Source organism: Hipposideros armiger, unplaced genomic scaffold (assembly GCF_001890085.2).
Source record: "Hipposideros armiger isolate ML-2016 unplaced genomic scaffold, ASM189008v1 scaffold_419, whole genome shotgun sequence".
NCBI lineage: Eukaryota > Metazoa > Chordata > Mammalia > Chiroptera > Hipposideridae > Hipposideros > Hipposideros armiger.
The window spans coordinates 1,108,023-1,122,290 of NW_017731769.1; the positions used below are offsets into that span (position 1 = coordinate 1,108,023).

General features: G+C 56.0%; 2 protein-coding genes across 9 annotated transcripts in view; one reads left to right on the top strand and one right to left on the bottom strand.

Annotated features, from left to right (window-relative positions):
* The window catches only part of IDH3G (isocitrate dehydrogenase (NAD(+)) 3 non-catalytic subunit gamma), a 9,768-nt gene extending 1,535 nt beyond the window's left edge, over positions 1-8,233 (bottom strand). Inside the window, exons 1-10 of one of the 7 annotated variants that reach the window (XM_019664318.1) lie at positions 8,077-8,229; positions 4,347-4,385; positions 3,991-4,002; positions 3,635-3,732; positions 3,069-3,181; positions 1,782-1,842; positions 1,559-1,691; positions 1,260-1,393; positions 821-923; positions 583-729 (exon numbers count right to left, since the gene is read on the bottom strand). In XM_019664318.1, the coding sequence (XP_019519863.1) occupies positions 583-729; positions 821-923; positions 1,260-1,393; positions 1,559-1,691; positions 1,782-1,842; positions 3,069-3,181; positions 3,635-3,732; positions 3,991-4,002; positions 4,347-4,385; positions 8,077-8,157 (921 nt within the window). In that variant the 5' untranslated portion in view covers positions 8,158-8,229. Of the gene's footprint in view, positions 1-582; positions 730-820; positions 924-1,259; positions 1,394-1,558; positions 1,692-1,781; positions 1,843-3,068; positions 3,182-3,634; positions 3,733-3,990; positions 4,003-4,346; positions 4,465-8,076 lie in introns of all 7 variants that reach the window. The other 6 variants (XM_019664323.1, XM_019664319.1, XM_019664321.1 and 3 more) reach the window with 6 other exon arrangements.
* A 182-nt stretch (positions 8,234-8,415) lies between these two features.
* On the top strand, positions 8,416-12,343 carry SSR4 (signal sequence receptor subunit 4). Of its 2 annotated transcripts, none has more exons than XM_019664326.1 (6): positions 8,416-8,575; positions 10,378-10,493; positions 11,256-11,330; positions 11,522-11,611; positions 11,911-11,976; positions 12,180-12,343. In XM_019664326.1, the coding sequence occupies exons 1-6, from the start codon at positions 8,509-8,511 to the stop codon at positions 12,282-12,284; spliced, it is 519 nt and encodes a 172-aa protein (XP_019519871.1). In that variant the 5' UTR covers positions 8,416-8,508; the 3' UTR covers positions 12,285-12,343. The 2 variants fall into 2 exon arrangements, with proteins under 2 accessions (XP_019519871.1, XP_019519870.1); XM_019664325.1 differs by having other exon boundaries at positions 8,422-8,575; positions 10,375-10,493.
* The last annotated feature ends 1,925 nt before the right edge of the window (positions 12,344-14,268 follow it).

Consider the following 14,268-nt stretch of genomic DNA (forward strand, 5'->3'; position numbering starts at 1 on the left):
CAGCCCCTGTGGCGGTGGGTTGCCATGGGCTACCGTGTGTAGCCAGCAGCCAGCGTGAGCGGCCAGCAGCCGCAGTGAGCGGCCGTCCAGAAGCCCGGGACTGATCTGCCTCACCCGGGAAGAGCGCAATGATGGTGCCAACATGGGCCAGTGAAGCAACGTCCTCCACAACTAGACTAAAGAACAAAAGGACAGCAACTTGTCTGTTCCCCTTCCCCCAATTCCCCAATTAAAAAAAAACAAAAAACAAAAAACATTATGCACAGTGAAAGGAGCCAGATACAAAAAGCCACATATTGTATGATTCCACTCATATAAAATGTCTAGAACAGGCAAATTCACAAGACAGAAATTAGATTAGTGGTTGCCAGGGGCTGGTGGGAGAGATGGAAAGTGACAGCTGACAAGTACAGGGTTTCTTTCTGGAGTGATGAAAATGTTCTGGAATTAGATGGTGGTGATGGTTCAACAACCCTGAATATTCTAAAACCCACTGAATTGCACTTTCGAAGGGTGAAGTAGATGGTATATGAGCTCCAGCTCAGAAAGGCCGGCAGCCCAGGTGCTGCCGGCGGTACTCACCGTCTCAAACACAGCGTACACATGGCCATAGTTGGCCCCGGCCACAAGGCCAGGGCCCCCGACCAGTCCTGCGCAGACATTGTTGACGATGTTGCCATAGAGATTGGGCATCACCATGACATCGAACTGCTGGGGTTGGGACACCAGCTGCAGGGCAAGGAGGGGCAGACAGGAGCTTGAGCACAGGAAGCCCAGGGTGCCCAGAGCAGGTGGCCCCCTAGCCGGGCAGGGTAACTACCTGCATGGTGGTGTTGTCCACAATCATACTCTCAAAGGTGATCTGGGGATAGCAGGCTGCCACCTCCTTGCAGCACTGGAGGAAGAGCCCATCACCCAGTTTCCTAGGGGGGGGGACACAGGATACTAGCTTGGCCACTGCAACAGTCAGCTGGAAGGGTGGGGTATACAGATGGCCACGGAAGGCTGGGTTCTAACCTCTAGCCAAGTCCAACTGCAAAGTGGGCAGAATCCTGCTCTACCTCCCCCAAACGTGCACTGGGATGAGCCCATGGCTGGGAGACGAGCAACAGGGCACAACCCCACACGTGGCCCCTTGGTGGGTGGCCGGGGTCCTGGGTCCCAGGTCCCTGAGAGCAGACCCCAGTAGGCTTCTTAATTCAGGTACTTGAGGGCTACTGGCAGAATGGGCAAAAGCACAGCGGGGGCAAGGGGCATACATGATGTTGGCCTTGTGCACAGCTGTCACTTTCTTGCGCCCACTCTCCTGGGCCAGTTTGAAGGCATATTCGGCAATGCGCAGGGACTTGGCCTTGGTGATGATCTTCAGGCTCTCCACCACTCCTGCCACACTCTGAGAAAGGAATGGGGAGAAGATGCCTGGGTCCTGTCCAAGCCTGCCCTCTAGCACAAGCTTTTCCTTGGCTATAGCCTTCCTTACCGTAAGTTGACCCTGGCCGGGCTCATCCCCAGCCCCCAGGACCCAAGAGGGTAAGCGGGCGGCCTGGGCCTTACTCACCTCATGCTCCAGGCTGCTGTACTCGCCCTCTGTGTTTTCCCGGACAATGAGAATATCTATGTCCCTGTGCCGGGTGACCACTCCTGGCAGGCTCTTACAGTGGATGACATTGGCATAAAGATCCAGGCTGGTGCTGGGGGCACAGAGAGAGAGGCAGCCAGCCAGTGCCATGACAACCCACCCCACCCCTGCCAGAGCCCCACTCCGTGCACGTGGCACTCACCGAAGGATGTTGTTGCGGGATTTGTAGGATGGTGGCAGGTTATGGTTTGTTTCGATATTGCCTGCAGGACAGAAACAACAGGCAGTTTCTGTCTTACTTAGCTGTGCCACCGTATTCCCCTTCCTGACCCAGAGAATTCGCACCAAAGGCAGCTTCAACCAGAGAAGGTGGCTTTCGGTGGCAGAAATACGTCACAGAACACTAGACTGTAACTTCCAACAGAAGCCCCATGACAGCGGGGGTGGTGTGTGTGTGTTCGCTTCACTGATGGGTTCTGAGGACCTAGAAGAGCACCTGACACATAGCAGACAGTAAATACTGAACGAATGAATGAACAAGGCTTGGCAGCTAGCTGACCAGGAGGTCTTGCCAGGCCCTGGGAGGGGAATGTTAAGACCAGGGTCTGGCTGGATAGAAAGTGACCATTCCTGCTTATTAACAGGCTGGCTGGCCAGGCTGGTACCAGCAAGATGACCCTGGCTAGAGTTACTACTGGGCCCTGCATCAAAGTACCACGCAAGGCCCAGCTCAGGGGCAGGCAAGAGCTGCCTAGAAAAGAACCACAGCTTGACCTTGGCTGGACCCAGGGCACCCAGACCAAGGGCAGCCACTGGGAAAAGGCAGTCAGAGGGTGCTGGGTAGTGGAGGCCTTTTTCAGGTCCACCAGGGCTACCAGCCCCTCTGAGTCATGCCCTGCCTGGGCTGCCTTCATCCAGAGTGCCTCGGGTACCCTAGAGTTGGCACATCAGCCCCTTGTCTTGATAGCTGGGGCATGGGTCTCTTCCCAGGCTCACCTTTGCTCACACACTCCTCACACCGAGCAGTTGATGGGCTAAAGTTTTACAGAATGAGTGATGAAAACAGTTTAAGAACCCGGACCAAACCAAGGGAAACTCAGGAGGGGCTAGAATTCCTGTCTATAACATCCATCGCTGTGCCAGCTGGAGCCAAGACAGCAAGCAGAGTTTGAGAGCTGTGTCTCTGTGATACTTAGTTTGTGAAGACAGACTCTGAGGGTTAAAGCTGACCTTAGCAGAGAGGGCTGCCTCAAAAGGGAAGAGGGTGGAAGGCAGCCCGTCACTGGACAGGCTTCCGCACAGCCTAGGGCCACCGAGATCTTAGAATCTCAGCACGGACAGGCCCCCAGAAACTTCCGTCCACTCTCCAAGCCCCAGGATCCTCTCTAGTCAGAAAAGCCCTCAAGTCAGAGCTGTGGAGCCCCAGGGACAAGTATCAACTCAGAGGTGAAAGAAGCATGCACAGCACCTCATCCTGGCCCAAGCTCACCCTTCAGGGCCACGCGGTTCCGACGGATGGCCATGATGGCGTTGCGAATGTCCTCTTCATCGGCATTGGAGCTCACATGCACTTCTTCAAAGTCCACCGGCACACACGCGTGCCTGGGGCAAAGCTGGGTCAGAACGGCTGGCCCTGGGCCTCCCCCACACCTCCTTTAGGAAGCCTATATGGACCACTGGCTGCAGAGGCAGTGTTACCTCCTGCTATTGCCCACCCTGACATGGCTCTGGCTGAGAGGAGACTGGGTCCAGCTGTGACAACTGATGGGGACTCACTTGAACTCCACAACACAGTTAGTAGGACTGGTGCCACCTTCCCCATGCCCATGCCAGCCTGGTGAGATGGCCAGCACTGGGCAAAAGGCCTAGACTTACAGACTTCCTGCCGCTGGCTCACTGGGTGCTTGGGCATTGTGCAAAGTCCCAGCCAATAGGCTTCTGCACTAGTTACTGCCCCTCTGACACAAAGTTCTCAGGGTACCCCCTGGCTGGGCCTGAGGCACAGCCTTCCCTAGGTGGACAGGTGACGGGGAGGTGGGCCCGGCGGCTCCATACCTGAACACAGACTTGACATGCAACATGAGCTCTGGCCCAATGCCATCCCCTGGGATCATGGTCACCGTGTGCCGCCCACCATACTTTGCCGATGGAGGCTGAAAGGAGGAGGAGGGTGAAGGCGGGCCTTTAGTTCCCTTCTTCCCACCAGCACTGACCCGGTGGGCCGGCCAATCATGAGGTGCCAGCTTGGGGTACCTTAGCTCTCAGCACCACCCCATCCCAGATAGGGCTGCTCACAGGGGCTCCCTGATTAGAAGGATAGCAGCAGCAGCAGTCCCTGTCCCCGCCTGGACTTGGGTCAATCCCAAAGCAACTAAAAGCCCCAAATCTAACAGGCAGATGAGAATACTCACAATTGTTTGTTGCTAGAGGGGTGACAGGAAGGAAGAAGACTTGGATCAGCCAAGGTTGAAGGAACAAGGCTGTGCCTTTTCCCTGGGAATACTTGCTGTCTAGCACAGTTCAGGTAAGGAGGTAAGGAGGGGTGGGTGACCTTTGGAGACCGCACCACAGAGGAAAGGACACAGAGGGCCAGGGAGCAGAAAGGCATGGCACACACGTGAGCACATGCACACATGTGCACAAATACAGTGTGCATGCATGCACACATACATGCACACACCTACACATGCACACAGATATACACAAATATACACATGTGCAAGTACATACGTACCGTGCACGCACACACACCTGGGCGGGTACTTACTGAGAAGCTTCTCCGGGGGGTCTCGTGGACACCCAGAACCTGGCAAAGAGAACCCCGATGCTAATGGTTGTGGTCCAGCCCAGAAAGTCCATTTGGCCAGGAAGAGCGACCATCCCTACTGTGCCAAGACAGGTCCCGCATGTCACCCCCTCTACTTCACCTATGCACACTCTGACAGCAAACAACAGCACACAGCGCATGCCCAAACAATTGACTCCAGAGCCCCGTTTCCCAGGGACCAGTCTGCCAGAGCACCATGGAGAATCATCATAATCCTTTATCCCTCCTTCAGCTCCGTGGTCAGTTTTTTAAAAAATGTTTATGTCTCTCTCCCCTCCTTTAGTTGTTTCTGATTATTTTTTGGCCAATTACTCCTACTCAGTGATGTCTGTAACACAGAAAAGTTGGCACGATTGGGAAATCGTTATAACAAACCACAGGGCTATCACAATAATTACTTTATCACTTTTCCATCATTTTTCCTTATTCCAAATGCAGCATATTGTCAGAAAATGGAAAAAATCTAGAACATGGAGATCAGAAGAAAAAGACAGCACCTAGCTCCCCGCCCCCACCGCCCCCCTCCCAGGTCCACCCAGAGATAAGCACTTGCAGCACTGTGGGGAATGGCCCTCCAAAATCAGAAATCCAATACTAAATAAAGTGCAGGGTGAAATCCAGCCATTTTTAGAAGAATAACAAACACCAATCTTTTCGAAGGCTTTAATAAAGGATTGCAAAACTGCTTCATGGTCTACAAGGACAAATGTCCCCAACCTCGACTCGGAAACAGCCATGTTTGGCCACATTGGTGCCATGCCTGACAGCTTCAGAGCAAAAGCCACCGAGCCAAATAGAACAGGTGCTGAGAAGTGACCAATCTGGAGTCCCCATATTGTCCTTGACGGAGAAGCCCCTGTCCCAGGTCCCCCTAAAGGGGGGGCTATAGGCCCACACACTTTCCTCCCTGCTGTGTCCCACTTGGGAACACACCTGGGTGTCCTTCAATCCAAAGAGGCAGGGGCAGAGCCAAGGTCCTCCTTGTCACTTGGGGATGCCCTGCCACTTTCCTCCTGGAGCAGCGGCAGAGCATTCCAGCCAATGGTAGAGTCAAGAGTCACCGTGGCCATTTCTCAAAGAGCTGTGCCTTCCTGCTAGAAGTCTAGAAAGTTCAGGCAGAGGCTGACTGTCCCTGTCTGGGTCTCCTGGCCAGTAGTCACAAGGCACCCACTTGGATGAGCTCTGGCAGCACAGATGTGCCACTCGCCCGCCCAAGGCAGGGGCCAGGAAGGGGGTGGCTGCTAGGACAAGACACTCCAGGGTTATCTGCTGTTCCATGTGGCCCCTGGATCTTCAGCCACAGGAACACTCAAGGCTTTTCTGTTTTCCTTCTAGTACTTGTCAGTATCTAGCTTCATCTTATTTGGAGGCTCTTGATACAAACTTGTGGAAGGCTGCTTAGACTGCCCTTCCTCCAGGAAGCTTTCTATGATGCCCTAAGGCTGCTGAGCAGACCCTTCTAGGCTTCCAAAGTCCTATCTCAATTCCTACCCTTCCAACCACAAATCTCCCTAGGTTGTCACTGCACTGCTCCCTCCCAAACCCCTAAGCCCTTGAAAGTGGACGCCATATCTGTCAAGTCCCCTACTGTCATCCCAAGACCCAGGGGAATGCCTGGCCCAAAGCTAGGAACACAAAAAAATAGCTTTTGCATGAATGAACACATCAGAAAATGAAGAAAGAGATGAGGGGCCTTGGGGCCAGGGAGACCTCGGTCCAAATCCACATCCACTACTCTTGGCAGCAAACAGCTAACCTTGCTCAGCTTCCTGTCCTCACCTGAAATCCACAGAACAGAGGTGCCTACTTTACATGACTGCTGGAAAGATTAAATGAGGACGTAGTCAAGTTGTTCAGTCCCTAGCAGGGCACACAGAGCTATGCAAAAGCATATCTGCCACTTCACCCCAACAGCCCCTCAGGCCAGTGTTCAAGGCTGGTGTCGAATGGGGGGGTGCTGGGCTGACCCCTACAGCTCCTGGCAGTAATTCCTCCTTGGCTTCAGCCCTCTGAAGTTCACTGGCACTGGACAGGTAACTCGGGCGTGGTGGTGAGCCAGCATTTGCACCAGGCCTGGCTCTGCATCTCTGCAACCTCCCTCTCCCACCTTGGAGCACATCACCACCACCAGGGCTAAACCTCTCCCTCACCCAGTCCCTATGCTAGATGTTAAGAGACTTCCCTGACCTTGCTCTGGACAGATGCAGGCACCTTCCTTCGGAGGTTGCAAAGGTTCTGCCTCACATCTAAGCTGCCCTGTGAAGCTACCCATCAAAGGAGCTTGGTATGAGGCAGGATGGGATACATGTATAGGCCTCCTGCTCATTCGTCAGGCAGGAGGGTGGACTGTCAGCCCTCATCCTTTGATGGTGTCACAGAAAGAAAGGAGTTCAGGGTAGTATGAGTTCCTGCCAAAGGGCTCCCATACTCCATTGCTTAGTGAGCCTTCTCTCTTCAGCATGTTTTCCCACAAGGTCCCAATTAGTGGGACCAAAGATCTGGGGTTCATCTCTAAAGGTTGCCATACCCAGGACAACCAGTCTCAGGGCAAGGCACTGCCTGGCTATCAACCGTTCACAGCCTCCCATGCCCACCCCAACATGGACACAAGCACACACACAGGGAGGTCAGGGAGGCGATAAATGTCTTCACCAAGACTCTGTGGGAGCCTAGCTGCCCAGAGTCGTCAGGGCCTCTGGAAAGCCTCTCATCAGCAAGGTGAAAGAAGTCAACATTTTAAACAGAATTTCATAAAGCATAAGCTGTCACAAGGCCATCTTCCCCAGGGATCAGAGAGAGGGAGTATGGCAGGAGATGTGTCCACAAGGAGCGTCAGCAAAGTTGCAGGGTTCTGAAAGGTCAGAGTTAGCTGGATCCTTTGAGACAGAGGAGAAATTGAAGCCCAGATAGAGGAGGGGCCTGGCCTAGGGCCACACAATGGGTCAGTGGGGTAGCTAGGCCTGGAGATCATATCTCTTGTCCTCCAGGCCAGTCCTGGCTTGCTGATACTACAGATGGCTTCCAACCCACCCAGAGACTAAATTATGCTCATTTCAGTGTGTGAAGAGAAAGCAATCAGACTTGAATAACCAAGATCCTAAACGGAGAACCGGCAGCCTCCTACCCTGCCAGCCTCAGAAACCTTGGCTCCCTCCCGCTCCAGGAATCTGCGGAAGGGGGAGGGGGGGAACTGGGGCTATAAGAATGTCAGGGGTGGGGGGGAGGTGGGGTTTGGGGATGCTGGCGAAATCAGATTCTACATCTCCACTGGGATATGTGGCCAAACAGTTCACAAGTGGGAAACCCTAGCAGGAACGTTGGCTGGGTACAGGATTCCCAAGGCGGCAAGAGCAAGGGGTACCAAACACGTGACAGCCTTGGGAGGGGTCCCACAAGGACACTAGGGAGGTGACACTTGTGCCGCAGCAGCCCAGTCTCCCCATCTGTACTGAGCTCCCCCCCAACAAGATGAAGACCCCTGGGGAAGCCGGACCAAGGCCAAATTTGGCCAATCTCCTCACTGACAACGAAGGCGACCAATCAACCCCAGTAAGCAGCCCTCTCCCCGCCCCTCGCGGGGCCCACAGCCAATCGGGCTCCAGAATACTCCAGGAGCGAAGACCCCTAGCGAGCGCTGCAGCTGTGCCTGCGACCCGCTCTCCCCTCTCACCTCCCAAGGACGGCAGAGGAGGGCTGGCCTGAGCACTGCCTTCGCAGAGCCGCTGACAGCCTTCGCCACCGTCAGCGCCATGATGGAAAATGAGAAACATGGAACGTCCCGGATACGCAGACACCGCTCTCGCGAGAGTGTGGAGAGCGCCAGTCAGTGAGTGGGCGTGGGTCTGGGAATACGCATGTGCGCGACGCGCTGGTTCCCACGCCCCCTTCCGGCTCTAGGAGCGCCGCTGCCGCCATCTTGGGGGTGCTTTGCTAGTCCCCTAGTCTGGGGAGGGGACACGTCAGTGCCGCCAGAGACGTCACAGGCCCGCCCGGCCTGCCGGCACCTGATTGGCTGCCGCGGCCTCTTACGCGTCGCGCTTCCTAGTCTGCCCCTCGTGGTCAGGGGAGTCCGCTCCCTTTTTACCCCGGCAGAGAAGAGGCGATGGCGGTGCTGGCATCTCTCGGCGCCCTGGCGCTACTCCTGCTGTCCGGCCTCTCCTGCTGCTCAGGTAGCGGCCTGGCCGGAGCTCGTTTCTGGCGAGCTTCTCTCCCACGACTGGTGGTGCGTGGCGGGGAGGAGGGATGCGGGGGAAGCCGGGGTCTGGGCCTTTTTCCTCCAAGAGGCAGGTGGCCTCGGGGCGCGACGACCAAAGCCACCACGCACTCTTGCACCACACACGTTTACCCAGCAGCCAGGCTGCAGGAAGAAACAACTAAATCTTTTCCACCGTCTGCCTCTGCGAGAAAGAGTCCTAGAGCCTCTCCCGTGCGCCCGGTCCCCATCTCCAGTAGGGAAAGTGACACACGTCCCTGCTCCCTTTCCCGGAGCTCCCGGTCTTGGAGGAGGGGTTGGACAGGAGCAAAGCTCTACAGTGCAGGGTGATCGGGGCGAGAAACGGGGCTGGTGGAGAGGAGACACCTAACCCGGTGTGGTGGGGTCAGGCCTCCCCGGGAAGGGAGCTCCAAGTGACGAGAGGGAGCAAGGATGGCCCAGGCAGAGTGTCCATGACCGGAGGGCCTAGAGTGGCAGGTCAGACTGTTGACTTTTTCCCTGAGGCCCTGATGTATCCTTAAAGGGCTTTTCAGCAGAGCTGAGCCACAGTCAGAGCAATTGACATTTTTGAGATATTCTTAACTCCTGGTGGCAGGGTTGAGCTCAGACTGGAGTCCAGAAGTGTGCTGAGGAGGAGGTCCTTGCAGGAGCCCGTGCCAGGTCTGGGGAGGGGTCGATTTCTGCACATTCACTTTACCCGCCCTACTTCAGGCCAGCACCCTTGGTGCCTGGAATGTTTCACCAGCCTAACGAGCCTTCCTGTCTGCATCCTTCTCACCTACTCAGGAATTCCCCACACTGTAGCCAGTGATGTCTGGAAAGGAAAAACTTTGCTGTAAAACCCCTTGGTGCTCCACAGTGTCCATAGGAAAAAGGCCAAGCTTAGCAGGGCACTGAAGGATGTGCAGGATGTGGCTCCTGAGAACCACCCCCAACAGTGTTCCCAGGCATCTTTCCGCTGTCCAGACCCAAAGCCCTCTTGGACTGCCTCAGACTAGGCATGGCTCTGCCGGGACACCCCATTTGGAGAGCAGTTGGCTGAGAACTTTACCACTGGTAGCGTTTGCTTGATGCACTGTGACTTAGGTGGTACCCTTCTTTCTCTGTAGCCTCTAGCAGTGTGGAGGTGACTTAGGCAACATTCTTTCTCTCAGGGCAGCCCTGTTCAAGGAGACAAGTTGTGCTTCTGGATCTAGAACCTCTCCTATTTCTTTCCCTTGGGAAACACAGGGCTAGTGTTGGCCACAGTCAACTGTGGCTGGGGACAGAGACCCTTTCCTTCATTTTGAAAGCCCATGTGTATTGCCAGCAGCACTGTTTGGTGTCTGCAGAGGACACCTTCAGTAAACTGTCAGGGATGTGCATGACTCTGAATTGAGCTCAGCCTGGCCCCCTGGGCTTCTAGGGTGCTATAGGCCAGAGCAGGCTGCAGCCCCAAACCATCGCATGGCTTCCCTATCCATAGGTCCAGGCACAGACTTGAGTTGTGCAGTGAATCCATCCAGCCCCGCATACAGACTCACCTGTTCTTTCGCCCTTGCATTGAGGTTCCACATCTACAAAGCCTTCCCACTGCACCTTTGACTGATCAATTAGATCTGTCCTCCCACATCCCACCTGGCTTGGTCTGAAGGGCCTCATGTGTCCTCAGCTGATAAGGTGTGGTAGGTGAGATCGGGGTGGTCCCTTCTGTCCCCCAGCCCATCGTGCACGAGCCAGGCCTTACCCAGGCATCTCTCTGCCTCCTCCCCACAGCAGAGGCCTGCATGGAGCCCCAGATCACCCCTTCCTACTACACAACCTCGGATGCCGTCATTTCCACTGAGACTGTCTTCATCGTGGAGATTTCACTAACATGCAAGAATAGGGTCCAGGTGAGGCAGTGGGGGTTCAGCCAGGAGGGTTTTCCGGTGAGAGGTGGGCAGTTGATGGGATTGGACCCTGGGTACAGAGGGACAATAAGGATTTCGATTCAGAGGTGTAGGAGAGATCAGGGCACACCCAAGACCACATTATAGCAGGGGTTTCAAGAACATCCTAAGCTGCCTGGTGTGCTTTGCTCAGGTGCAGTAATGTAGGTAGACACTTGGCTGTGTCTTGAAAGAACGTACGTGGAAGTGAGGAACAGGCACTGGTCAGCCCTAGGCTCCCGCATCGCTTTTCTGGGTGCTCTGTGCCAAGGTGTGTGGCCATGTCGGTATTTTGTAATTTTAGGACTAAGTAGATCTGGCCTCGGCCCCTGACCTTAACCTGTATCCCAAAGGCCCAAAGAAGGAAGTTGGGCACCCTTTGACCCTGGCACCCCCTTCCAGGCTGAGAGAAATAACGAGGACACTTCAGTCATCTCACCCTGTTAACAGTTAACAGGCTTGCTGTGGGTTAGGGAGGCCAGGCCATAAGGGGGATGTGCTGCCACCCCACTGAGGAGACAGAGAGGTAGTGACAGCGTCCATGGGTGTTGGCTTCCTGGCCAGGCTCTGGGTTGTGGCAGGCCTACCTCCGTGGTTCTCTCATGGTGCCCCCTTCCAGACACACTGCAGTCCCCAACTCGCCTGGCTTCCCTGCCCACAACACAGTGGGGCTTCTGCCACCCGCCAAACAGGATAATGTGACTCTCCCTTTGTCTTCTCCCCCAGAACATGGCTCTTTATGCTGATGTCAGCGGAAAACAATTTCCTGTCACCCGGGGCCAGGACGTGGGGCGTTATCAGGTAAGGGATGCTGTGGTTATTTTGGGGGGACGTCACCCATTCACAGGTGTGACTTGAAGCCCTAGAGCGGGCCTGGTCAAGCAGGGTCGGGGTTCTTTGCCTTGAGCCGCTGGTAGCAGTGCTGTGTTAACGCCAGCAGGGGGGTCCTGATGTGTCCCCTGTGCTTACTCCCTGCCACACACCCACCCCAGGTATCCTGGAGCCTAGACCATAAGAGTGCCCACGCAGGCACCTATGAGGTCAGATTCTTCGACGAGGAATCATACAGCCTCCTGAGGAAGGTGAGTGTCACCTGGGGCTCCACCCAGGCCTGCAGGAGGGAGGGTACACCCTGCTTCCCTGGCCATCTCCACCCCACAGTATCCTTTTCCTGGAGCTCTGGGCCACTAGGGGCCTTGCTTGCAGGGAGCAGGATGGCGGGTGGCTGCCTTCCTGTCCGCCCACCCCACCTGTGCTTGTGCCGTCTGTTTCTCCCTTGCATATTTCTCTCCTCGCCTCTCCCATGCCTTGAGCCAGCTCTCCTGCCTCTCCTGCTCCACCCCACCTCACAGTGCCCCTGACCCTCGCGCCTCCTTTGCAGGCTCAGAGAAATAATGAGGACGTTTCCATCATCCCACCCTTGTTCACAGTCAGCGTGGACCATCGGGTAAGTAGGCTGAAGAGGCTTGCCCTGTCTCGGGGAGCGGCGAGCACACAGCAAGCCTTCCCCTTTTTTGGGGGGTGAGGGCTGGGCCGTTGTTGGCCAGTGTGTCTTTCTGCCCCAGAAGGAGGGTAACCGGAGCTGGCTAGGGCTGGTTGGCCCCCTCGCCCATCCCTCCCCTGAGCTGACTTGAGTCTCCTTTCCTGCAGGGTACCTGGAACGGGCCCTGGGTTTCCACTGAGGTTTTGGCTGCAGTCATCGGTCTAGTGATCTACTACCTGGCCTTCAGCGCCAAGAGCCACATCCAGGCCTGAGGGCGGCGCCCCCAGCCCCCTTGCTTCTTTCAATAAACAATTACAGGCTATCACATGCATTCAGGACACGGTTCCTCGCTTGCATTGCTGCACCTAGCCTTCCATGCAGGGCAGAGCTGGGCGGCCAGCATCCCCTGGTCCACCTGGACAGTACAGCCTTGAGCGGGGATGGGGCTGAAAATGCCCCGGTCTTGTGCGCTTGCTTTGCTCTTTGCCGTTGCAGGCTCTCTTCACGTGGCCCCTAGCTAATCCCTCCCTGCCTGGTGCCCCCAGTGCCCAGTGGCTACCTTCTGTCTCCCAGTTGCCTGCACAACTTTGGGCAAGGCCTGGGGTTGTCCCTCCCCCAGCATATACCATCTTCTGGCAGAGGACTGCTTTGTTCTCTTCTGCCCTCCCCCAGCCCCTTTGGCCTGGTAGGCATGGGTCTTCCCATGGCTCGCCTACGGAAGGGCCCTCTGACCCCCTACCATTAGGACGGTAGACAACTGCTAGCTTCGCCAAAATGCAGCAGTCAGCAACACGCATACACGCAGCCCTGCCTGCCTGCACAGTGGCTCGTTTGAAGCCCTAGGCACAAGGTGCACTTTCTGCGCTCTTCCTGTGGCGCACCACGAGTGCCCCTATCTTACTGATGCAGTTGCCCAATAACACCTGGCAGCTGTCAGGGGTGGTCATTTCAAGCAGTACACTCCATCCCCTCCATGTTACCTCCCAGTGCACTCACTTCATGGTGTCAGGTGGGACATGTAGAAGGCACAGAGAAGAGGACCCAGACCACCATGTTCTGGGGAGCCCATTGCTAGCCTCTTCCAGTTTGGCCTTGCACTTTCCCCTTAGTGATGCCTCTCCCCTGAGCACCCAGTGCCCTTGGGACACCAGGCAGACAAGCCTGTTCCTGCTTCATGCTCCAGGTCAACCAGCAGCCATCCCGCCCAGCCATTTCACTGGTGCCGCTCTTGGCTGCAGAGATGATGAGAGCCCTGGGGTCCAAAGGGGCTGTGTGCAAATCACAGGAGTCCTTCCCATCTGCAAGGTTCAAGTCGGTTTTCAGCAGTGACATGGTGGCTGTCTTCTGCAGGGTGTCCGTGAGGGGTCATTGGGCCTAGCAGCAAAGCCCCTGGCACGCTGGTGCTTGAGTACCAACGGCTGTGCGAACAACACAGTAGAAGCCTCCAGAAAGGATGCATTCAAAAAGGAGAGGAGGCCCAGAACCTACCTGGAAGAGCATGGGGCTCCTTGGTACCTGGGCTCTGTCCCCCATGGCAGTCGGAAGGGCTGGGAGCATGGAAAGCGGGAGTGGCTTATGACCCAGGACTGCCTGAGGACCTCCTCCAGACTAGAGGACACCAGCCTCTCCCTGCTCATTGGGATGGGGACGACTTGCAGGATTGGAGAGGCTCCAGAGGAGAGCTGGGTACTCACCCCCAAAAGCAGGGGTAGAGCAGAAGTTGGGGCTGAGAGTCCCCTGAGGACCAAGGCAGGCTAGGGCTGCTGGCTGCTGGGGTTTCTGGATTCCCAAGAAAGACCAGCGGAGGGAGCTCAAGGTGCAAATGCCGGCCGTGATCAGTGTTCCCCTTCATTGCTGAGCAAAGGGAGCTAGGTCCTGTGTTCTGCCAACAGCCTGTGCAGGGCAGGCGCTTTCAGCCTGGCTGGACAGGAGGTGAGGCAGGCAGGATGGACAGTGGCTTCTGTGGGCTGCCCAGTTGCTCTGCCCGATGGCAATGGGACCCAAATGTGGTCACTATTTCAGGGTGTCAGTAGCCAAGGGCTGCCAGTTGTCCTGGCGACACCTCTCCCAGAACCAGTGAGAACCTATCCCCAGCACTGGCTTTCATTGGGCCAAGGGACCCCAGCATCCCCACTGGAGCTAGAATGGAGTACCTCTAGAACCACCAAATTGAGCCCCCCAGCAGCTAGAGGGGGATGACCAGAGGACAGTTGGCCTGAGTCTCCAACTATGCCCAGTTTTCTGAAGCAGGGGCCA